The sequence below is a fragment of the Lonchura striata genome, chromosome 5, assembly GCF_046129695.1.
Source record: "Lonchura striata isolate bLonStr1 chromosome 5, bLonStr1.mat, whole genome shotgun sequence".
In the NCBI taxonomy this organism is placed as follows: domain Eukaryota; kingdom Metazoa; phylum Chordata; class Aves; order Passeriformes; family Estrildidae; genus Lonchura; species Lonchura striata.
In genome coordinates this window covers 17,808,186-17,833,878 of record NC_134607.1, presented here as the reverse complement: position 1 = coordinate 17,833,878, position 25,693 = coordinate 17,808,186, and the positions used below count along the sequence as shown (strand labels likewise).

Below are 25,693 nucleotides of genomic sequence, written 5' to 3'. Positions count from 1 at the left end.
ACAGATTCCCCTTCTTGCCACCACTACCAGAATGCACTTGATGCCTTCATCTCTGCTAGCTGCTGCTCCTTCCTGCTCCTAACCTAATGCAGTTGGCAAGGCAGTGGGGAAGGGTAATCCTATGAAAAGCACATTTGGTGCTTTCAAGACACATCACAGGTAATATGTGATTGTTGTTATGTTAAGATGTCTATTCTTCAACTGCAAAAGACGTACTGTTATTCTAAAATTGGATTGTAGCTGAAGGCATGACAGAATAACTGAATTGCCTCTCCCTCACCTAGCTAGAGCTCTCAGCTTCAATTTTACCTTAGTGACTTGCACCAGCTACATTCTGATAATGACTTGCTTCCACAGCCTCTGGGCAACCACAAATTGAGCCTGATGTGTACATCCTGACTGTTCATACTGAGTTGTTGGAATGCTTTTTACAAATCAACAGCATCCTGAATCCATCCCTTTTCCCCCTGGTGAATTTCCACTGAGGTCTTTTCACCACAGCAAAGTGGAGCAGCTGGCCTTGTCACCTGCACCAGCTGGAAGAGTGACCTGGAGGGGAGGGCACTTGGCTGCTGAACCACTGGCCTGCCTTCCTTTGAGTTTAACCTTTGTATCTGTGAAGATTCATGAATTGTGGGCTTGCTAATGTGAGGGTAGCTCCTCTCTGCCCTGCCCTCCTCTCTGTCCTTGGGCAGCTCCATTTCTTTGTTATTAATTGGCTTGAACAAGATTTCCCCAGACACTTGGGCAGTTGTAGCATCAGCCAGTAATCCCCTAATTCCCTTGGACACCCAGGAGTCCCTTGTGTGCTACTCTGCAACTGCATTTTGCAAGTGTTGCACTCCTCCATGATACACCAAATCAATGTTATGTGGTGATCAAAGACGTCCTTGTCCTCAGAGCAAATTCCAGCACACTTCTGGTAGTTTGCATAGAATACCAGAAATTGTAGCTGAAATTCTTAAGATGTCACCATCTAAAGCAAAAAGCCTTTGGAAATTAAACTCTTTTTCTCATGGATGACAGGCTTTGATACTGTGTTGAAATAATCAGCACAAACCTTGTCCTGAAAGGTTAAGAGGTTCACCTAGACTCTCACAAGAGGCATAGCAGCTATCACTGGTATTGGAGCTTTCTTATGTCACGCTAGGAATCTGTACAATCACAACTAATTCCTTGTAGTTAAATGAGAAAAAAATTTGGTTCTAACATCCCTGCCAGTGTCCCTGGGAAGCAAAGACTTTAACCCTTCTTTTTCACCAAAGAAATCTCTCAGCTGGGAGCAGCCAGACTTCTTTGAGAGGCTGGAACTAGATGATCTTTAAGGTCCCTTCCAACACAAGCCACTCTGTGGTTTTATGATTCTATCCTTTTGAACTGCCGTTTCAAGTGTGATGTTGGTCTGTATTAGACAGCAGTGACTTGACTGAGGTTCATATAGCTACTAAGTAAAGTCATGTATCAGGAGTTCAGAAAAACTAGATCTGAGGAGATACTTGTTAAAACATCAATCAAAGAGGCTGGTGATCTATGTGTAAAAGCTTCCATGAGAACCATGTAAGGCATAAAATAAAATGTGCAAGGAAGAGCTGTATTATCACCTGTCAGTATCCTGGCACTATATCTTACATGACATCCTGAGCTGATGTTGCTAGCATTACCAAGTTCTTTATTCCTAGCATGGTGGTGAGTATCTAGAGGGCACAAACCCCCATGTTTTATTCACAATTTTTATTTCAAAATATATGCTTTATTCACAATTTTGGGTGCTGTGAGTGTTTTCAATACCTCCCTTCTTGGAGACGTACCAGCAAGAGCTGCTGAAAGACCTTTGGAAATTCACAGTTCCCCTAGGGGCTCCAAGAAATAATGGCCACATTAAATAAATAATTTCTTTGATCCACACCAAATAAGACACGGAGGTCCACATTTATACCATTCAAGGGGTCATTTCTAAAAAGACTGAGTGTGGGTCCTGCTTCAGAAGAGTAAAAGGCATGCAAGTATCCCTGTAGTTTAACATGTCTGTGGATTCCAGGCTCCTTCGTGTGGCCGGAGGACATCAGCTTCTGTCTGGTCACTCTACAGCCCAACACGCAGGGGTCAACTTCTCTCGGGAGGCTGCGGATCACCCGCATTTAAAGAAGAGATCCTGGTTTACAAGCAGCTTTCCGACCCTGGAGAGTACATTTTAATTGTAACAAGCTCGCAGATCACTAGATGGCCTCGTAACCTCAGCGATTTGGGCAGACCCAGGCTTGGGCTCAGGGATCGCCCGGTTTAAACCCCTGGTACCCCAAGGGCTGCAGAATCATCACCTCAGGCAATGCACAGAAGTCTTTCATAAAACGCAGCGCGAGAAATTTGGTGTGCTTTGTCCCACCGGGAAGGTAGAGAACCTTTAGAAGCTGCTCGTATTGCCTAAATCCCAGCAGATGGGACTGGAGATGGAGCAGCGACTAGGTGGGAGCTGTTGGGGAATCTCCGGGGTCTCAAAGGGAAGTGAGCCCGTTAGGGAAGATCTCTGTAAACCTCAGAAACTGGGGAATTGGAGGGGATACAGGGGGGTTTTGTGCCTTGTCCCACGCCAGTGTGTCCCAGTCACTGCCACGTGAAAATGCGGCCACTTCGAGGTTTCGGAGGGAACACCAGCGTTCGTAGGTGTAGGTGTGTCTTTCCTGCCACTGAGCTGTGCCCTCCTGAGGGACAGCAAGGACACGGGAAGCCCCCTCTCTCCTGTCCACGCCGGAGAGGGTCTGGGGAAAGAAGCGAAGGGATCTTTGAGGATGGAGCAGGCGGGACGGGAGCGGCAGAGGAGCGGACAGAGGTCCCGCTTGCCCGAGGGGCAGAGCCGGCACCGGGCGCTGCGGTAGCTGCTGCTGTCTCCGAGAGGCTGGAGAGCTTCCCCTGGGCCACACCGGATTGACAGCGCCCCTGATCTGATGTACGAAGGGGAAAAACCCCCTCCTTCCCCCCGCCGTTCAGCTGGGACGTGCGTTATCGCTGCTTTCCCCGCGTGCATTTTTATCAACGTTTTCAAACGCAGGGCTAGCTCGCATTGGCGCACGCCTCTGAGAAAAGCCTCTCAAAGGCACTGGGAGCGGAGCAAGCGCAGGCCCCGAGCAGGGTGCGGACTCGGAGCGGGGCAGGCGCCGCAGGACGGGAAGGAGAAGCGGCCCGAGCTGCAGCGGAGGCGCGGCCGCTTTAAGGGCGGGCGGGCGGGCGGGCGGGAGCGCGGCCCGGCCCCGGCGCGGCGGCGGCGCCAGCAGCAGGTACGTGGGGCCGGGCCGGCCGGGCAGCGGGCCCGGCTGCCCCCTCCCCGGCCGGGAGCTGCCCGTGCTGCCGAGCCCTGCGGCCGCTTTGCCGGGCGGGCCGGGCGGCGATGGCGGCGGGGCGGCCCCGGTTTGCCTCCCTCGCCGGGCGGGAGTGGGGAGGGCTGGCATCCCCCGAGGGCAAGGTGGGGCGGGGTGGCTGGGCTTTGGACGGCTCTTGCTGCCTAAAAAAAAGCAAAACAAACCCCCCAGAGCTTAAATTTCATAGAAATTGCGGTTTTGTTTAGGGTTTCGGGGTTGTTTTTTTTTTGGAGTGGGGGAGGTGAGGTTTTTCTTACGTGTTTTGCTACGTTTTGTCTTCTGGTCCAAGTTCTACTCGTCCACTGATTTATAGTAAGACGGGCAGGCTGGTAGTGTCAAATGCAAGGATATCCACGCTGATTTTATTCCGTGTAAGATGGATGGGCCAGGAGTGTCAAACACAGGGATATCCATCCTATTATCCATTCTCATTTTATTCCCTGTAAGATGGACAGGCCAGGAGTGTCAAACTCAAGGATATCCATCCTGTTACCCATCCTGGTTTTATTCCCTGTAAGATGGATGGGCCAGGAGTGTCAAACACAGGGATATCCATCCTGTTTTTATTCCCTGTAAGATGGACGGGCCAGGAGTGTCAAACACAGTGTCCATCCCAATGCTTTCCCTCACTAAGCATTTAAGCTCAGTTTGGCATCTTAAGCACTGAGCTCTTGGCAGGTACTGACGATTAATTTCAGGAGAGTAACCATCATGACAGGCTATGCAAAATAAACGCGACAGGATCTCAGCCCTGCTAATTTGCAGCAATTCGTGGAGAAAAGCCAGCATACAGCATTTGCTGACAAGATTTATCTCTCAATTGATTGCAGTTACCATCATGCTTCCCTAAGGCAGATGAAGATTATAGAGCTCTGCCTTCAAGAAGGAAAGCATTTGCTAATTGCATTCATTAATTACGTGGACTCTGCTGAATGGCATTCTCCAGTGTGGAAAAATGCAAAATGTTTGATCGTGTGTATTTATTTGTAATAGAAACATTAAGCCTTTAGCCAATGATTTAAACAAAGATTTAGTGGGAGTATCAGCCTAAATAGCAGAGTGTGAAGTTCACAGCTTAACGTTTTAGTAAGTGATGAAACTAAAGCTAGTACTTAAAGCAGAGGCCAGCACACAACAAAAATACCACTAAACATGTATGACTTTTTTTCTAAAGATATAGACAAATAAAGAAAAACTGTTCTAATTAAATGCAAAGTGTTAAGACTCTTTTCACTGGCATATTCTTCCTGTTGTCCCTTTGTCTAATTTTAAGGACAACCTGCACAGCTTGAAGTTGTCCATGATTCTTTTGTTGTGAAAAATCATTAGGGCTGGGATGAAAGTTGTTTTTCTTCACACATTATTCTGCTGGTTTGTGAAAACCACTGCAGAAGAGAGAAAGCAATAGAGTTCTGTTTCTTGTTTGTTTGTACTTGCAGTCTTGCTATTGTGGAAGCACAGGCCTGAAATGCTTCTCTGGTTGCCAGTTTCAGGGGAGGTTCAAAAGCTCTGCCCTGAAGCAAGGAAGTCTGAGTTATTGAAAAGAAATGAGAGAGCAAGGTGAAGAAGGAATAAAATGTATGGAAATACTAATGGATGGTGAAGGAGATCTAAGCAGGGAGGCTGGAAAACAGCTGCTCTCCCTTCAGGCCACTTCTTGCTGAGTGTACTCGCAGGATCAGCATAGGAAAGGCCCAGGGTCTGCAAGAGAAGGCAGGTGAGGAAAGTTTGGTGATAAAGTGCTGAGAGGCTCTCCCTTTGCCTCTCCATGCAGTACTGTGGCTCTCCACTCTCCATGCTCTTGATTCTTAAATGAATCTAAACTCTGACATACCAATCTTTCCTTCTCCTTCACTGCCTGTGTGAAGTGGACTACACATCTTGAGTGGTGTGACAAGGCTGTCCAATCTGAATGTAACACCTTTTAAAAACTTAATTTAAATGTGTTGGATTCAGTTTCTCTCTTTAGACGGCTTGGAGCATGTTTATATAGTGTCTCAGAGTGAGCTACAGGGATGGAGGTCTGCTTTCTTCTACAACTGACAGCATCCACATGAGACTATTGTGCCATAAGACTAACCAGTCCTTTAAAATACAGTCTGAAATGCAATGAATTAACTCTGGTTAAGATCACTTTTGGAGTTTTTCCTATTTTTGTCAATTTTGGAGCTGGCAGATTGATAAATCTCAGGGAGAGAGAGGGAATAATTTAATTGCTTGCCTTTATAAAAATGCTTTTGTATAAAGATTCATCACCATTATGAAACAGATAATTAATCGTGTCTCTTCAACCAACCTACTGATAACCACTGCTATGTCCACAGGCCCTGCAATGCCAGAGTCTTCCTGCAAAATATGAGGATTCAGTGGAAGAACCCTAAATGGGAGTAGATTGCTGTGTGTATATCTTCAGGGAAGAGTGATGTTAAAAGGTTGCACATTCAGTTTTTTGCTCTATTGCTGTTCCACTAACTGGTCATTTCTCACTGGATAAGTTCAGAGTACTCTTCTGAATGGGTCTCTTGATAGCTTCTTCCTTGAATACCACTTCTTTTAGACTTAAAACTGGACAGGGGCAAGGCACAAGAGCACAGGGATCTCCTCTTCTTAAAGTCCCTGGTGGTGCAAAGCCTTGAAGTCACTGAACAAACATCACTTACGTAGCACTTTTCTCCTTTCAGGAATTGTCACCCATCACTATGAAAAACTACATCCTGTGAGTTTGTTTCAAGCTTCATCACTTGCTTCAGATAAGCTGTGCTCTGAGTTCTCCTGAGGACGGCTGGTGTCCTTGGGGAAGCATGGCCTTCCATGGCTGGAAGTGGCTCCTCCTCTTGGGCAGGCAGAACACCCTTGCCAAGGTGTGGAGAGGCAGGAGGGGAGGCCCCTCTCTGTGCTGGAAGCGCTGCTGCCACTGGAGCGCAGGCAAGTCTCTGGACCCTGAGGTGAGAGCGTTTTTGGAGGAGAACACCGAGGTCACCAACAGTGGGCATCTCACACCAGAGATCCGGCTGCGCCTCCTCACCCCTCACTGCAGGTTCTGGAGAGAAAAACCTGACCTGTGGCCTTATGGGGACCCTTTCTGGGCAATTTACTGGCCAGGAGGCCAAGCCCTCTCCAGGTATGCAGCAAAATTCACCACAGCTGATAAGTCCAGTGTGCCAGATGTGGCTCTGTAGCAGTTCCTAATGATGTGTGTTTGCCTCTTATGGGTGCATTATCCATCCTCCTCTGCTTATACTGGAGTGTCCCAATCTCTGTTGGCTGGCAGCGAGTTCCAGCACCTGCTGTGTAAAATGACTTGTGTCTTTTAAATAGAAATTTGTTACAATCAGTGGCCATGCATGTGTGACAATGGGGCTAAATTTGGCTCCATAGAAGCACTGTGCAGTTGTTATCAAAACCTAGCGAGCTGTTTGATTCTATCACTCCAAACAAGAGGATTGCTATTTTGTCATAATGTGTATGGGTTTTTTTGTTGGAGACAGACAGGAGTGTGGATGTGCCTGTGGTCTGTTGAGAAAAGCAGTTTAATGCTGATGCACTTGGAGTGCTGGTTAGCCTGAATAACTCTCCTCATCTAGGATTCAGCAGCCTTATTATTGTGACTTTTTGTGGATTTTCGTCACATCAGAAGCCACATTTTGATTTTGGCCACTGACTGTCAAAATGTTTTTAATGTTCCTGATTCCCAAGAACTAGAGTTCTTTTATTTTGTGAAATCAAATCTCTCACTTAAACAGCAGAAAAAAAAAAATCTTAATTTTTACAGCAGAGAACAAGCTGTCAGAGAGTCCCACATAGATGAAAGGGAAGAATCTGAACTGGGGCGTTACTGTTTTTCTGCAAGAAAGCATAAATAAGAAGGCAGTTTTGACCAGGTAAAAGATGAGTCTTACTGTTAAATTATGAGCTGACTATGCCATGTAGATGAACTAAAGTGCTCCTAAACATGGGGTAAATAAAATAGATTAGTTAATCTATTAATTTTATTATCATATTATTTGTATGCTCAGATATTTGGGTAGCAATAATAATTATCTGGCATTTCATTACTTTTCTTGCTGTTTATGCACTGGTTTGATGTATTAAGAAATGTCAGAAATCAGTTGCATAATATGGAAGAGTTAAAAGGGAGCACAAAAACATGTGGTTGCCTCCATAACTGTCCTCCTATCACAGCTGTTTCCATAGCATCAGAAGTCTCCTATTTCAAGCTATTCTTGGTGTAATCCAAGATTCCTCATTAACCCAGGAGGGCAGAGACACTGTGTACACTGAGCCAGGGGATACAGCAGCATCCAGCTGTCCTGAGTCACCACAATCAGCAGCAGCAACTCAGTAACCACTCAGCTGGAAACAAGGCATTTGGGCATTAGGGCCACATTGTGCCCTACACAAATCACTAATGGAAAGCCATGCCAAATCCCAGCGGAGCCCCATGAAAGGAGAAACACAGCACTTCTGTGGAGATCCCACACTATCCTTGGTCCTGGTGGTAAACTAGGGGCTGTCCTTAGGGGAGTGATGGCCTTAGGGGGATGCTGTTAAACATCTGTTCTGCATTTGACAATCTTACTAGGCCCGCTGGTGCCATTCCTGCTGGTGTTTCAGGCCCAGACATTTCCATCCAGCCATTCTCAGTATACACCAGTCTTAACATTTTTGTTACAATTATCTGCACTGGAGTCCCACTGCAAAAGCTGTGGTTACCTCTAGCCCTCTGTGAAAAGTCAGCCATCACTCTCCCTGTCAGAAGATAAGACAAATGTAGAATCCCTTCTTATTTCTACTTCACAAGAAGTTATGGAAATTGGTAGTAAAATTATGGCAGTTTGCAGTAATTAATTTCACCCAGGGCTCTTCTCCCTGACACCTGGGGCTTTCCTCTCTGCAGCAAACTGAATTTCAAGGCAATTGTTAAAGTTTTGAACCCTCTGCAATGGTTATAATGTGATTAATAGTATTTAACAATAACTACTACTTGCCTTCTGTCAGTTCTCCACTTCCAGCATAAAGGTTTTTCAGGATTTCTCTTGGCAGGTGTCAGCAATTAGATGAAGATACCCTTTCTGCTCACCACATCTCTATTCGTTTTCTTGTTACTACTCAGGAACAACACTAAGCAGTCTCAAAAGTATTTGCATCTCTATCTGCATGGCTCAGGAAAAGAAAGAGGAGAAATTCCTCTTCTTCCAAGCAGTTGCATAAGCAGTGTTTCAGATTGGTGGGTGGGCACCATATTCACTATGAACACATCATGTTTGTTCAGTCAGATTGGTTTAAATTTCTACAAATACTTGCTTCAGTATTTCTCATGCATTCTGACGAATTCTAGTTATCTAGAAGTGTCTACTTACCAGTTTGTGTCTACTTAACAGAAAAGCTCACCTGTCAGAGAAGGAGCTGATTGACATAAAATGTTGCTTACTTGGCTGAATTTCTTGTTTATGGGTTGGGAGGACACTATGGGAGAAAAATTATGGTTCTTGATTTTATATCAGCTGAGACAAGAAGTTTTGTGGCAGCTGCACATGTGGAATAGTGTTAAGGTACCACACTTCATTGCATGTTTGGCAAAAAAGTCTTATGCAGTGTAATGTAAACCTAAGAAATTTGCATGATCTTGTTCACTGCTTTAACAGCTTTTTTTTTCCAGGTATATTTTAGATAATCCACATGTGGTTAAAGGGAGATCAGTTCTGGATCTTGGAAGTGGATGTGGAGCAACAGCAATAGCTGCTGTGATGAGCGGTGCATCCCAAGTCCTTGCCAATGACATTGACCCTAGTAAGGCTTTTTTTCATCTCTGTGTAAAGATACTTACTAATTTTTAAAGCACCTTTAACACTGACTTTTCTTTGCTCCATCTGGGAGAAACTCAATTTCCAAAGAGAATCCTAAGAATGCTAAAAAGAGGAATGGGTTTTGCCAGTACTGGAAGCTGGGTTGTACCAGCCTCTCTTGGCCCAGGTGTATCTCTATAGCTCCCTAGAACAAACAGCAAACTTCGTCAAGTGTTGCCCATACACCATCTGGTTTGGATGAGAACTCCAAGCACAAGCAGCAAGTTGGCTTCTCTGTAGGATCACAGCATTTTCCTGTACTTTCATGTATGTCAGGGCCTAGATTTTGCCTTTTTCCTCTAGGCTTTGTCTTTCCATAATTGATTTATGAATACAGTTTATTCATAATTTAATTATTCATTAGTTAGGAAGGAAGTATATCCATAGATTAAAGTAGTTATTGTATTCTATTTCAATTCTATTATTGGTTTCCACTTGTATCCATTCTAGGAAAAATTCTTCCATTCTGTGTCATGGTGTAATAAGGATAAAATGTCATCACTTCATGCTAGATTTTGACTCATAATAAAAACTGTGGAAGCCCCCTAGATAGGATGAACACATTTAAGAGATGAAACTGAAAGATGTGTCACAGAAATATGTACAAGGGCTGAATGGCAGAATCCTAAAATGTAACTTCAATTTTCCTTTGACTTTTCTTCAGTTGCAGGAATGGCAATGATCTTGAACTGTGAACTGAACCACCTGAATCCCTTCCCCATCACCATTAAGAACATCATTAATTCAGAGGCAGGCAACTGGGACCTCATAGTTCTAGGAGATATGTTTTATGATCAACAGCTTGCTGATGGTCTGCATCACTGGCTGCAGAAGTGCATCAGGATTCACCAGACTGAAGTGCTGATTGGTGACCCTGGCAGGCATCAGTTTTTAAGCCACAGCATTCGCAGTCAGCTGCACAAAGTTATAGAATATTCACTGCCTGAGTATACGAGACAAGAAAACAATGGGCTAACATCAAGTATTGTCTGGAGTTATCAGCCCTCAAACAGCTTAGATGATTCTTGAAGCTGCCTTTCTATGAGATTTTGTCTCACTTGATTGGCTTTTTGCAGGTATATACCATGAAAATGGGAACGAAACAAGGAACATTATCTGTTAAAGTAAACCAGCTTACTGTACCTTCACTGGACTGATTTAAATCATGCTCACTGAGGCTTTTGCTCGATTTGATGTAAAAGCTACATGCAAAGGGGCCTGCATTGTAGTGCAGATCTACAGACAACTTACATGTAGAAGTTTGCATGCTTGATGTTTCCCATGTGTATTTGTGTCTTGCTGACATTACTGTGAAATGTTTTGGATGTCCAGCATACTGCTGTGGGGAGAGGGCTGTGACTGAAGGACTACTGCAGTGCTTCCACAGGCTTTTGCAGCTTATTTATAGAAAATTTCTAAATATAGAAAATTATTGCTGTCCTCCATAAAATTCTCCACTAGATTATTAGCTCATAATATGCTCAACTTGAAGTGCCTTGCTCTTTTTCTGGGTATCTCTTCTGAATGTCAAAGTAACTAATTTGAATCTCCCCCTTTCCCTCTATAATAAAAATTTCCTCTTCCTTGAAACTGACAGAGTGATTATGTAGGAGTTGCACCCAAATCTAAATGCTGCTTCTTGACTGCCAGCCAGTGTAAAAGCTTTAATAAATGGAAAGTGAATAAATAGTACCAGCTAGAGGGTAACTTCATTCCCTTGAGAGTAGGGTCAAATGATCTACATTCTCTACATTACCCTTTGCAATCTGTCACCTTGGGATGCTGCTGAAGATGAAGAAGTCTTTACTTCTGTGACAAACAGAGAATAACGAAACAAAAACAGGGAATACAAGTCTGATAAAATTATTTTGCTGGTCTCCTGAGGAGATACTGGACAAACTCCAGAATCATTGTCAGTTTTATCTGCCAACTAAGAACCAGTTTCATCTGCCAAACCTGGTAAAAAAAAGACCTGATCCTCAGGTAAGATGCTGTAACTGTAGCCATTTGAAGAAGAAACCAATGTTTTCAGAGCAGTCTTACAGGAAGTATCAACTTTAGCAGTCCATTATAGAGCAAGCAGTGTTAGGGAACTAATAACTGCACCATAGACCACCGTGCAGTGGTGCCAGGTGCTGTGGTGAAAGCTTACAAATGTGAAAAAGTGTGTGGTACTCACTCAGAAAACCATGGTATTCATGAAGTAGGAGGTTTAGGAGCACAGTCAGATGTACATGGTTCTATAATCCAACAAGTTTTCAGAAATATCCAAACAGCCAACTTCTAAACTTTAATCTTAATAACAATATATGAATATTCTGCAAGGCTTACAACAGTAACAATGTCCAAACAATCAAGAATATGATGTAGTAAGCACATCCATGAGGTTCTTCTCCCACTTCACCCAGTGCCTGTAAACTTCTGTTGAAAATTACTGTGAACCAAAAAAAACCAGTCCAGTAGAGTTATGCAAATACAAAACACAAAGTCTGAGTAAGGGCAGACTCAAGCTCTAATGGTGAAGGATTTAAAGTAACTTACATTAAACGTTTAAACCTAAAATTAGTGTTACCGCATTGCAGTGTTGTACAGCTTTTTAAGCACCAGGTGAGGAAGTACCACTAAGTCACACATTGAAAAGAGGCTGTAGGGGAAGGTGGTAAATCTACAGGCGCACTTAAGGACACATAAAAGCTGCATTTGCCTTCAACATGACAAATCCAAGGTTGTATTAGCAAGGAGAAGAAAGGCATCTTTGCCACTGAGATGAACAGTAGCACTGTTTCACAAAGTTGCCTAAACAGCTATATGATTCAATATCAAAAATAGTGCAACACAGATTTATTGTCCAAGAGTTCAAAGGAATGATGGGCCCTGATTGATCCCAGGGATTCCACAGGGCATAACAATAAACTACTCCTCAGCAAAAAGAAAAAAAAAAACAAAACAACCTAGTAGATCAGGTTATTAGGCCTCTATCTGGTGCAAAGATCTGCTGCAGTGACAACTGTCGGATGCCTGTAGCTACTGTAGCAAAATCAACTCATCCTTGAACCAGTGGTTTGTAATGGTGCAATTACACCCGCAGAGATCATAGGAACACACCCATCACTGGACTGAGCCATGCAACAAGAATAAGGGATTTAGGTGCTGGTCTTGGAAAAATACACTTTTACTGACACCTGAACAACTTTCTATATAGACTTGCACTTTCAAAAACCATATAATCAACAGAAGAACAGAGATTATAGTCAGACATCATAATATCCTTTAATATCGGCAACAAAAAATACCTTCCATGCAATTAGACCTGAACTTTAAAGAGATTAATATAAGACTAGTTTATTTCTGCAACTCTTAAGTGTGGCTATGACATGAGTTAAATGGTAAAGTAAACATATTCCTTATGGTTGCCTAAATTCTTTAGGTTTCCAGATGTCATCAAATCCATGTTAGACCACCATAGCTAAACCCTTCTACTTCCAGATCCAGAGGATGAACCTCATGTGCTTCATGCCCTTATAAAGCTAAAATGTCTGGCATTAAGGAGCTTCATGCACAAATCATAGGATTCTGACTGGAGGTTATGGTTCAAGAAAGCCAAGGAACATGACTTATAATTGTGATGAGAGCACTGCTCCATCATGTAATAAACTCACTCTACAGTTCAAAACTTATTTTCCAATACTACTATAACTGAACAATAAAATTACTGATATTGTCAGCTTGTGGGGGCCACTGGATATGTAATGAACTGCATACAGCAGAACACACATTCTACCGTCCATGCTCAGACACTATATTTGGTTCTATTTCACTCACAGGTATGCTTATGACTACCAGTGTTTTGTTCCCTAAAAGGATTTTCATGTAGAAACCCAGGCAAAAGCCAGGAAAAATTAAATATTTGCCCATATGTAAAATCCTGTTCTTGGGCACAGCTACTACTCTGAAATTTGTAAAGTCACCATAACAATTCCAAAGCAAGTTTATGTTTACACATTCACAGGCTGTACTTTTGGATGTGTAAAAATCCAGCAAGTATTTGATGGTAAGTAAGAACAGAAACCTGCAGCATCAATAACATCAGAAGAAAGGTACCTATGTTTTTTATTCCAGACCTAGCAAAAGTAAATGGTGAAAGGAGATTCTTTGTTACTACTGAAAGTACATTTGTATCACTGTTAATGGCACCTCCATTCACCAGTTCTGGCTATTGATTTCAGTTAGATTCAACTCCCAACTTCACAGCCACTGCTGTGTGTCAATGTTACATTTGGGCTGGGTACTTCTAATTGCAAGTATCACCCCAAAATACAAACTCAGAACACAGACTCATCTAAACTGGGTTTGCAGCTAAATTGCTAAAGGATACTAAGTAGCAGCCAAATCCAGCACTGCGGGAAACCTGAGCAACGGCCCTGTAGTATTAATTACAGTTTAACTTTCCTCTTAATGAAGTTTGATCAACGCAAAGACAGACAGGGCTCCAAGGAGAGACAATAGGGAAGCCCAGGCTCACAGGCAAGGACTGGAATGGCAACGGAGACCTCCAGTGGGAAGCAGGAGGGATGCAACCTGGCAGAACAAAAGTCACCAGCTAGTTCTTCCAAGGTGCTTGTTTGCTGAAGGAGTTCTCCCACCTGTAAATTTGACACTCACATGTACAGGACAAATAATCAGTAAACAGTCCATGTGAGTTGCTTGATTTTGTTTGATATGATGAGCTGCTCCAAAGCATCTCGGGACTGATCTGAAAAAGAACAAAATAATTTCTTGTTATTCATTCTGAATGTACAGGTGGTGTTTGGAACAGGTACACAACACAGTAAAGGAATTCTACATCTGCATTTATACTTCTTTTGCTATCACAATATCACATTTCAGATACATCTGTAGTAATCCAAACACTCTTGGTTCCTTTTTCAATCACCTAACTGTAAAGCATCACCAACCAACAGAAGTTAAAACACCCATAGGCTGTCCTACTCCATTCCACTGTTTCTTGAATGGATGCTGTTCCACACTTTTTGAAGAGAGTAAGGGTTTAAGATGCTAATATTTTTCTGAAATCTTTGGGTCTTCATCAGCATGCTGAAGGGGAAAAAATTTTGATTTCCAAACAAACAAAAAAATTCCCTCTCTGAAGGCTGCTGCCACATTTCAAAACAAAAACTCTCCTTGCTTTGAAAATCTCAGTATACGATGATTATTTTATCCAGTAAGTTATTTTGTCTGGGATTACTTATAGAGTACAGTGTACTTTTCACAAAGCAAGAAGGTATGATCAGCAAATAATTATCTCCTTGTGATTAGATCTACCTGTTATCAGTGGGCATCCATGGAACAGAAAAATGTGTATCTTGGGACAACAAGTAAGGACAGCTTCCACAGCGATGTCCGTCAGATTCACACAGCGCTCCATGTGGATCTCCTGTCAGGAAAACAGGAATGACAACAGCCTATTAAAGCACTCAGAGTTTTAGAGGCAAAGCTTTCCTTTGCCCAGCCCATTTCAGAGATCCCCAGCCAGAAGGAATAATGACATCTATGCATTGACCTCATATGTGGTCCTGTACAGAACAGGAAAATACCCTAAGGAAAAATAAGACAGCTTTTCTGTAAAGAGTCTAAATTAAAAACATGAAGTGTAAGAGCCTGAGACGAGAGATGTGGGACTCCAGGCAGTTCTTCAAAATGCTGCTTATTGTATAGAAGATATTATTGTAACAGAGCTATGCCTATGGCTGCCAGCTACAGCTTACAGGCAAGCCTGAAGCCATTTTAGTTCTGGTTACAACGCATTATATATTCTTCTTTGCTGAGCATCTTAATACACAACAACCAATCAGCATCATACACAATACCTTTACTATTGCCTATAGCCTATCACAACTACTATCATTGCCATATTATGGTCATTACTATCCAACCACATGAGTTAGCATGTTACAGTTAAGCTTAAAGTTGTTTTTCTGTTTTCTTTCAGTGGAAAATTCTTAGACCTTTTTTCTATTTGCCACATAGGCATGTTTGCCTCTGTTACCTTTCTGTTTTCTTAAGACCTATTCCTGCTTGGTAAAAACATCTTATTTGTTTGTGGTCAATATATCCTTTGCTCTAGTCATAAAACCTCCTTCCAGCTCAACTTAACCTTAGCTTTCTTAGTTGTCCAGTCAACTGGCTCAGCAATTCCAGTTTAGACATCTATTGTTCTTCTATAGCAAAACTTGCTTCCATCTCTATTCTGTTCTCAGGTTCTACATTCAGAGAGCTTTCTGCCAAGCATACATATCTGTAAAACCTTCTTGTCAAACTTTCATATTTTCCAGCACCAAAGGTGAGTTTTCCCAACACACACACACCACTCAAAACATTTGAGTAAACTCTTCAATGAGATTCCATGGTGTTTGAGTCTCATCACTTGCGTATGACAATTGGTTGTCCAGGAGAACAGAACCCAAACTAAATTCTGGTGTTTCCCAAAATTTCCCAAAATAGCCTCTGCTGAAATTTCTGGTATATCTATTTATCTACATGGTTCCTAAAATAAATCAAAGAACTTCTTCAAGATTAGACTAAACCCTGCTCTTTTCTACTTGCTCGGCAGCTGTACAATTACTGTTTCTTGTACATGTTAGGAAAAGATGGAAAGCAGAATAAGGAAACAGATTATTATCAACTTCTTTTCCCCTCCTCTAAATTGCCTTACCTGTCAATAAATATAACATATAAGAAGAAATGCACAAAAAAAGACCATCAAATGAAATTAGTGAGATTAGTGAATAGTGAAATTAGGATTTGGTAAAATATACTTTGGAGATCATAGGGTAAAAGTAAAAAGAACACTGTCTTATTGGAAAGTCTTTGCAATTTATAAACTCCAAGGATCTTGAAAGAGGACAGAAATGAACATCAGTCAGTAAAAACCCTCCCTCAGAAGTAATGCTGCTGAAATTAGTAATTATAATTTTAAAATGCAGGTGTTTCTTTTTTTGTTTATCCCTTTGTTACTAGGTTAAGTCAGTTACCTTTAAATTCGTCGAACATGTTCCACTCACTAATGCTACAACGCCATCATCTGTCACCTGAGGAAAAAACCACAATGGATTAAAGCTCAATGCTTTCAAACACAGCTATTTGGATGCAAAAATTGTATTAATTTATTCACTCCCTGCAGTCAGTGAATACACTTAACACTACAGTATTTTCTTCTCAGCGGAACTAGTAGAGAAAATTATCCAAGGTGGGTTTTTTTCATTCTATTGTTTCATCTTCCTGCCACCTGATTCAGCCTGGCTTTCTGCAAGGATTGTTCCAACTGTGTAACTGCTATTTCTGCAGCTTTCTTGTCTCATTGAACAGTGGGTACACGAATATGGTCAGAGCATAGCACTTTAAGTTTATAGGTTTAAAAAGCATTTCTGCTCTATCTAGACCAATTTAGATTGGGGAAAAAAGCAATCATAGCAGAAAAGTTTAAAAAAAAGTGTAAACATGTAGTTACTGAAGAAGCTTTTACTTAATTTAATATACACACAGGAAAACAGCTATTTGCTATAAAGGAAGAGAAGCAAGGAAATAAAAAAGCAATAAAGGAAGTCTGGAGAAATAACCGTTAACTGGCAATAAATAAAAATTACCAAATGAAATATTAAGACTTTTAATACTCTACTTCTGGAAAAATCAAAAGAAAAATAGCATTTAAAATAAGAACCTCCTACATGATTTCCAGAACTGACATTTCATTGTGAATGCTCAGTACTGGACACACGTTCAACATAATTACTCACCATCAGCGTCAATTGAATGCTACACTTACTGCAAAAAACCTTTCCCTTGCTTCATTATCTCCCTGTAATTATGAAATATGTTACAGGATTGCTTTTGCAGCTTGTCTCTCCCTTCTCATGCTAAACACTGTTGTTAAACCCTCTTCTCTGCCACTTCTGACATTTAAAATGTCATTTTTTCAGCATTGACTTTGTAATACAACTATGACAAGTACAATCACTCCTAAAATATCATTTAATTATGGAGTGTTTACTTCCATTAGGGGCTTGTATTGTTTGACATCCTAGATTATTACCCACATCAGTTTGTCCTAACTGAAAGCAAGCAATAATCTGTCCAAGATTCTACTTTCTCTAAATGGAATATTTTGGATTACTTTACAACTTAAAGAAAATTATTACATTAAATAAACATACGAAAAAAAAAACAAAAACAAGGTAGATTCTACCAAAGTTTATCTTTGGTTCACCATACATGCTCTAATACCAAAATGTGTATTTTTCCAGTCACTAATAAGAAAAATATACCTTTCCTTTTCCTTAAGAGGCAGAAATTAGAAATAAACGATGGTGCTAAATCTTGTCAAGAGTAGAGCTACAATGATCCCCTTTGAACTTTATCATGACAATCTTAAAATAAACCCAAACAAAAGTCAATTGGCTAATTGCCACCATAGCTACCTGAGTAGATGAGAAGTCCACACTGTGAAGAAATTTGCAGTTCTCTCCTAGGGCCTGCAGAGATGCATCCATGATGCCTGAGCAGCTGCCCAAGTTCACTATCTGTAGGAATTGGCAGTTGAGTGCAAGAGCCAGAACTCCACTGTCAGTTATATCACAGCACCTTTTGAAAGATGCTTCACGCAAGTAGGGACAGGATAATGCCAGTGCTATGATTCCTGCCAAAGAAACAAACACTTGAAAGAGTTATTAATTCTCTAACATAACCAGCATGCTGAGTCCAAAGGCTCTGGAACAAGTTTTAAGGAAGGAATAATTAAGATAAAGTGGAAAACATGTTGAGCATAGTGTGGTTTTAGCAGAAATCTAGCAGGAGAGTAACCTGATAGCTCTCTCCTAAGATAATTAGTGCTCTAGGCCTGAAATTTACACCACTGCATAGACTTTTAATTAGTACTGGGGTGGCACTGGGGATTTTTTTAAAGCAATATTTACCCTAGATATATTCTTCGCAATTTATTCCAATCTAACATGAAAAATAAGCCAGAAATAAGATCCCAGTTATCTGTGCACAGATAACACACCTTCTGAAGTAATTCCAAATCTGTTCTCCTTGCAAGAATTTAAGTTGATTTTTTTCAGCTGCTTGCAGTTATTAAGCTGCAATAATGCTTTATCTGAAATATCACAGTCTCGGAGATCCAGAGACTCCACAGCAGGGTGCAATACCTGTAATAAAAACCCACCATTTCAGTCAAACTCTGCTATGCCATCAAACACGTGCATTTTTATATAAAATATTGATATAAAATATTTTGTAATATTAGACATCAGATAGAAGTTTGCAATAGAGGGTGGGGTTACCAGTCCTAGGAACTAAAAACTAAAGAATATCTGGTATATTTGTGCAACAGTTCAGCTCCTACAACATGAACTGTCTCTGCAATATATGGAGCAGGAACACATTACTACTTAAACTATGGATACACAATCTTGGTGGTTCATTTGTTACATGTGTACCCAAGACAATGCCCTCACACTTTTTAGCACGACTTTGGGGGCAGAAATCTGCAGCGCAAAAAAAAAAAAAAAAAAAAAAAATACTGACTTTGATCAAAACTTTAACCTGCATAACAGGTAAGAGTGATATTTGGAAGGTATTTTCCCCTAAAGTATTTTTCTCACCCACACACATACTTTTCCTCATAAACAAGCACTCTCATTACCATACCATGAAGTGGTACCAAATCCTCATTAAATGGGATCTTTCACACCCACAAGACCCAGACTGGAATTTTTGTGACATTTTTCCCAAGAGAATATTTATGAAAGTTAGACCCAATGCAGTGGAAGGCCTTAGATTTTAGTAACAATAGCCAGATACTCCCTTCAGTTTGTCACTCCCGTCCTTAACTCCCTGGGATAGAAACATAAATTGCCATAAACTAGCAAAGATAACAGCACACTTGACTGGCTTGTTAAAGGCCTATTTCTCCAGTTGTTCACTCAATCAAGGTACAATAAAGATACTACAAGGAAAACTGGCTGTTTTGCAAATATGTAAGATTTTTAGATAGACAAAAGGGTTGTCTAGATGCAGCATATAAAAAAAAGACATTTAAAAGTACAGGCTTATATTCTGTGGACACATGCTGAATGGCTTTATAAAACTTTATGGTAAAAGTAATTTAGAATAAAGAGTTTGGCATGCATGTGGTTGGCTGCTACAAGCAAAAAGCAAAGTAAGGGGGGAAAAGATGCATGGTGACACAAGTTTGGACAAGAATAGGGAAGTAAGAGATTAAATAGAAGTATACACAAAAATTCAGATTAACGGAATTTCAACTGAAATTTAACTTCAAGCAAAATTCTTTTAAAAAACTCTGAAAAACAGAGAAAATATATGAAGAATATGAATAAAATGGAAACTGCTAGCAAAGAAAGCTAAGGTATAATATACCCAAGGAAAATTATGACAACTAAGGATATAATTGCAGGAAATTGCAGGAACGGAGTAAGGAAAAACACATGAAAAAAGAACCAGAGCAGAATTTCCCAGGGTCACATGGAAAATAGGCTCCAAGAGAAGGCACTGATGAACTGCTAATGAAGACAGAAGAGACTTTAGGAAGAGACAGCATAAAAATCTGTAAATTAAAGTCTCTAGTTTATTTCCAGACTAAAAATAGCCTAATGGATTTTGTGCCTTCATACACAATCACATGGCTTTAATTATATAATGTTATGACGTTTTGAAATTATTCCTTACTGAAAAGCTAGGCTAAACCAGATTTTGTCCAGTCAAAAGTTTTCCAAAGAACTTGATTTTTACTCAAACAATTACTTTGCGTAAGCACAAAATCATTTTATTTGAAGGCAAATTGTTTTGTTTCTAAGTTTTCCACAGTGCTTCTGCCTTTAGCCTTGGCTCCACTATCATGACTCTGAGAAACTGATAATATTTGTCTCTTGAGTTACAAATCAAAGCAGGAATGCACAGGGAGTCATTCATCTTCTATTTCACCAAGGCCAACCTTTAGCTTCCTTCAATTCTCACGCCTCCCGTTGAGGCTGAACAAGGTAACAGTAAACTGGCAGCAAAACAGATGTGCCCCTGAATTTACAGCTGAAGAAATGTCATTAACTGGGGTCATATTGAAACACATCAGTGTGCAAAAGAAATGGGAGAATTTGAACTATCAATTCCTAGCTCTGCCATCATTATATTTCAAGGAACCAAAACTCAAATAAATTATATGGAGACTGTGTGCTTAGTGTCAGTAGAATTCTATCAACAGAATTCTAACAAGCTGCTGAAGTCTTTATATAACATATATATATATATATATATATATATATATATATATATATAAAATAAATTATGCATGAGCATCTTGAAACACACTACACTCAGGAACAGACAGGTGTGCAAGAGAGGCTGCTTTCCTCTCCCAAAACAGACAGTATAGTTTTGAATGGATTCTTACCTCACTGATATTTGCATCAGTAATTTGCCCTTGCCTACTCATTAATTTAATCAGTTTATCCTTTATATTGGGTGGCAATGACTTAATATCTGCAGAGTATCTGGAAAGGTTCTTTGTCAAACACTGAAGGCATCTGAAATAAAGAAAAGTTACAGTACAGTCAAAAAGAAGCATTACACTGTAGAACTACAACAATCAAGCCATAAATTGTCATCTTCTGCATCTAGTTATGGTTCCCTCAGACATTACCAGTTTCAGCTGTTCCATGCTACCACTGATTCAGCTGTTGCACTTTGGGATCAAGCTGATCCTTCTGTGAAACTCATAAGCCGGTGAAAGCAAAAATCAGCCCCTTAACCATTTTTTTTCTGTGCATTCCTCAAGCTGTCTCTGAAATTCACAGCTGCAGTGTGAGCTGTTCAGTGTCTGATCTGAATGAAAATCCCCTTGAGTAAAACTCTGAGGACACAGAAACAACACTGCCAGGACAAGTGGCTGAGTGCAGGGGGCAGCAGCAGCCTGGAGTAATGCCAAATTAAATTTAGCATATAATCACAGCTCTAGAGTCCCTAAGTTAGAAGTGAGAAGCTTGACTCAGCCAATATATCAAGCAGAAACTCAATGTAATAATTTATTAATTTGTTTGGTCATGTATGAGCAAAGACAGCCCTGGGTACAGTGGTGGGGGCTTTCCCCTCCAACTGCACACTGATTGCTGGGCTGGCTGGTATTTATTGGTCATATTAATGCATATTCATAAGCTTTTCTCAGCAGTTTCTATTTCCCATTTTTGATGTCATCATTCTATACTTTAGGATCTTAAATCTATGATGGTGATATCTGGCTCCTTTCCAAATTCTATACTGGATTATGATCTATTCCAGGTTTCAATATCCTAGGATGTACATTCCAGGATGTGTATCCCAGATGGTGGGGTCCAGCTTCCAGATATGGGGTCCAGCTTCTATTTTCTAGGACCATTAATCTAAGATAGTGATGTCCAGCTTCTCTTTTCTGGGATCATTAATCAGCAACGTTGACATCCATCTTCTTTTTCCAGGATATTTTCACTCTTTCATTTGGAACTTGGGATAGGTTCACTTCCCTCTTTTGTTTAAATCCTTTTACATTCTAAAGCTACAGTTTAAAAATCCTTAATACAAGGCAACATTCTAAAGTTATAATTCAAAGGTTCTTATTTCAAAACAGCTTAAGACTTACAATAGTTAATTGCAAACAAAAGATTGGTTCAAAAGCCTTCTTCCATGCTTTCCTCAGTTATTTATTAGAACTCATATTTACAACTGTCCCATGGCCGTGTTCCACACATTTCACAATTACAATTACACAGGTTGCCCTTATTTACCGACACGAAACACAACTTTGTATTTCACACCTACAGGCAATTGGGTTTGCAACAAAACTTTGTCTTGGCCTCAGGATGCCACCAAACTGCAGGAAATTCAACTCACACACACACAAAAAAAACCCAAAAAACAAACAAAAAAGAAACAACAAAACAAAACAAAACAAAAAAAACCCAACCAAAAAAACCCCAAAACTTTAAAGAGGTCAAAATATTAATGCTGTAAAAATCTGAAGGGTAGCACAGACTTGAAAAAGCAAGATTTCCAGCAGGGAAGCACATTTTAAAAAATCACTGAAGTTCATACAATGTAGGGTGAGCATCTCTCGCAGGTCATTGCAGAGGACACTGTATAGAAGAGACATTTCAAGCATAACCTGGGCAGTTAAACCCAGGCCTTGCCTGCAGACACCCTTATATACCCAAGCATACACCAGGATCACCCGTAACTCATTCCTGCAGAGATGTGCAAGAATTCCATGCCTTCACAGAACCTCACTGACTGCTGGATGATCTCAGCTGACTGATCAACAGAGAAGCCTGTGCCAAGCTCTGTCTCAGAACATATAGGTTACACCATCCACATTCTTTGTTTTGAGATTGAACAGCTTATCTATATATAACATTCCTCTACTTGACTGCAGAAATTAAGAATAGTTGTTTACCTTTAAAAAAAATTCTTGTCAAAGACAATAAACACACCATTTATTATCATGGCTGAAGACCAGAAATGTGAACCTGCTCACAGGCAGGATCTGTGTAACATGGTGAGCAGAAAGCAGGGGCTTGTCTCACTAATGCAGCTTCAAAAGGGGCCTCTAAATCTAAACCAACAACTTACTTCAAATCTGCAGAAAATACTCCAAACTGAACACAGATACATGGAAATCAATGTGAGCTATGCAAACTGTCTCTTACCATGGCATATTAAATTTAGCTTGAATGGTTATTAAGGTTAATCACATTCTTTTCAAAAAGCTAGTAGATATTCTCATAGTACAATACTGATCTGCAGTTTAAATAATTAATCATTTAAATTATAAAGGTTTTCACAGTTATTCTACTTTATAGGAAACTATAAAACACTTATGGGCTACACCATGGCAACTATAATCTTATCTTCAGTGTTTTAAGGTATGAATAACAATCTAACTGTACTCTCTGCTAGCTATTCTTCTTTTATCTTTCAAATGAAATATTTTATTCCTGTGCTTTTTTTTTTTTCTAACTTCCTCCAGAACACAAAGGAATTTGACATTGACAGATAACACAGAGAATAGAAATGTTCAGTTCCCCTTGGGAATTTCAAGATAGAGCATATAACTAGCAAATTACATAAAATAATAAAAAAAATTGACACACACGATGTTAAATGTAGCTGGAACCAGTGCATAAACAGACAATGAGGAATACAGTCGCTTTTATGCTGAAGTTATGCAACAAGAAGCAACCACACATGTCCTAAGAGAAGCTCAAGGCAAAGTCACCCTTTGCAACACCGGGGACACTTGGTGACTACCAGAGACCCCTTCAGATGACCCTCTAGGACCACAAAAGGACTGCCAGTGTGGATGTATGCAAATTAATTCTCGGAAAGTGATATTTATGTACTAGCCGGGAAGCATGCTTGCTTTAAAGAATACGTATGAGCACTATGGAATAAACATTTTGAAAACTGTCATAGATGAAAAGCCCTCCAGATACGTCCAGCTATGCAAGAAAGAATGCCTGCTTTCTAATACTTCAAATTGGGTTAGAAAATTTCTTTCCTAGCCAATTTCGGTATCAATACGGAGAAAACCTCAGAGCAAAAACCCCATTCAGTGGCTTCTCTGGGGCCAGGTGAAGGCAGGGATGCTCAGCCGTGCCTGCGCACGGGGTTCTGTCAAGGATCACAGGCTGTCACCTCGCTGCCACATCCCGTCACCCGCCCTGTCACTCCCCGCCGCCTGCCCCGCGACCGCTCCGCAGGAGCCCGCGGGCACCCCCTGCCACCGCTCCCGCGGCGCCACACTCGCGGCCACCGCCCAGGCCGGGGGCGTGGCGGGGCGGCACTCACAGGTCCAGGAGGAGCCGGACTTCCTCGCCGGCGCCGTCCCAGCTCATGGCAGGGAGCGGGGAGCGCGGCGCGGCCCGAGGCAGGCGGCGGGGGAGCGGGGAGCGCCGCGGTCGGTGCCGAGATGGCGGCGGCGCCCCGCGGCATGACGGGAGATGTAGTCCTGCTCCCGGCCCGCCCCGGAGCGCCTCCCGCAGCCGCAAAAGCGCGGCTCTCACTCCCCATTCCCAGAGCTTAACAGCCCGCAGAAAGTGTTCTCCCAAGCCTGGAAGAGGCTGGGAGCCCTTCCGCAAGGGCCGCAGTGTTTTTAAGCGCTCTTTGCTCCTTGCTGCCGTCAGTGGCGACATCCCGCAGCACCGGCTTTCCTATTAGCGCCATCCATCTGCAGCGATACGGGCCTGCTGTCTGCCAGCTCTTTCGGCCTGCAATTAATTTTGTCTTTGTTTCTCACTTAGGTTTACTGGTGGTTATATTTTTTGGTTTTGTTTTTGTTCTTTTTTGTTTTTTTTCTTTCCTTCTTACATTTCTGCCTTGTGTTAGGTTGCAAATGCAGGATGTGGCCAGGGGTGTGTATTCTATTGCCAGCTGTTAGAGGTGGGGCAGCTTTCTTTATCTCTTCTAGGACCCATCTGTAATAAATTTGACCACACATTTAGATAAATATGATCGAATCAAGGAATTTTATTAATTACACCAAGCAAGGCAAAAGCAAAAACAGCGCTGGGCGACAGGGGAGTCCCCGCTCCACCAACTGCGGCAACCCCAACACATTTCAGTTCATCTTTTATACAGTTCCATAAGCCGTGCTCTGCGCAGGTGCCTTTCAGTTGCTAGGTGGTTGTTTTCTGCCTCCTGGTGGTCCTGTGATAAAGGCTGGGTGGTGTATTCTGCTCCTGGTGGTCCTGTGATGGTGGTCCTGGGTGGTCTTCCTCATGCTTGAGTTCCTGGAACTTGAGGCTTGTTGAGCAATTACACATTAAGCAAGAGCATATTTGCATATGAGTTTCATCTTCATCTTAGAGCCTTAGTTTTCTGGTTTTAACCCTTTGATGAACAAAACATACCTCAGTCTATCACACCATCCTCCCTCTGGGAAATATTTTCTGTTAATGGGCCATTGAGTCTGTTATGAATGAGGTTCTATATGTCCAATTCCATAAACCACAGACTTAAAATTTAGCAGCAGTTTTAATTGAGGTCAGCAATTTTCATTGAGATTAAATAATACAAGCAGATATAATTCAATAGTTACAGAAAAGAAATTTGGCAGTGGTTCGGATAAAGCATAAGCAAAAACCGATTGATTGGGGTACAGGGAAGGGTTCCCACCCTGCCTGCAACAGGATCCAAACATAACTTGTATACTGTATGCTGATACATATTCATCAAAAGTTCCATAAATCCCCTCACATTTTTGATTCTTGAAATCTACGTCACTCTACTGCACAGCGCATTCTCCCATTGTTGCTATGGAGTCTTCTGGTCTCTTCAGGGGTCTTCTTGGAGGAAGGCCAAAGGTCTTCCTCTCTGTTCTCTGGATAACCTGGCAGGTATGTTAAAAATAGGTTAGAAACTATTGTAAAATAGTTGATAGTTGTTAATCATGTACTG

The 25,693-nt window shown here is 41.4% G+C and overlaps 2 protein-coding genes across 3 annotated transcripts; one reads left to right on the top strand and one right to left on the bottom strand.

Annotated features, from left to right (window-relative positions):
• The first annotated feature begins 3,235 nt into the window (after positions 1-3,235).
• ETFBKMT (electron transfer flavoprotein subunit beta lysine methyltransferase) lies at positions 3,236-10,891 on the top strand. Of its 2 annotated transcripts, none has more exons than XM_021539996.2 (4): positions 3,236-3,272; positions 6,035-6,474; positions 9,013-9,143; positions 9,864-10,891. In XM_021539996.2, exons 2-4 carry the CDS (start codon positions 6,155-6,157, stop codon positions 10,226-10,228), a joined length of 816 nt encoding a protein of 271 aa, XP_021395671.1. In that variant the 5' UTR covers positions 3,236-3,272; positions 6,035-6,154; the 3' UTR covers positions 10,229-10,891. The 2 variants fall into 2 exon arrangements, with proteins under 2 accessions (XP_021395671.1, XP_077639488.1); XM_077783362.1 differs by lacking the exon at positions 3,236-3,272 and adding an exon at positions 4,666-5,785.
• A 575-nt stretch (positions 10,892-11,466) lies between these two features.
• AMN1 (antagonist of mitotic exit network 1 homolog) lies at positions 11,467-24,256 on the bottom strand. Its single transcript, XM_021539997.3, is given in 8 exon segments — positions 11,467-13,952; positions 14,522-14,633; positions 16,231-16,287; positions 17,674-17,891; positions 18,258-18,402; positions 20,661-20,793; positions 24,086-24,217; positions 24,219-24,256. Coding segments are annotated over 8 exon segments (882 nt in total). The 5' UTR covers positions 24,230-24,256; the 3' UTR covers positions 11,467-13,878.
• Positions 24,257-25,693: the final 1,437 nt, after the last annotated feature.

Coding starts and splice junctions, on each gene's coding strand:
- ETFBKMT (XM_021539996.2), top strand. CDS start 6,155: ATGGCCTTCCATGGCTGGAAGTGGCTCCTCCTCTTGGGCAGGCAGAAC. Junction 6,475..9,012: donor GGAGGCCAAGCCCTCTCCAG/GTATGCAGCAAA, acceptor TTTTTTTTCCAG/GTATATTTTAGATAATCCAC. Junction 9,144..9,863: donor TGCCAATGACATTGACCCTA/GTAAGGCTTTTT, acceptor ACTTTTCTTCAG/TTGCAGGAATGGCAATGATC.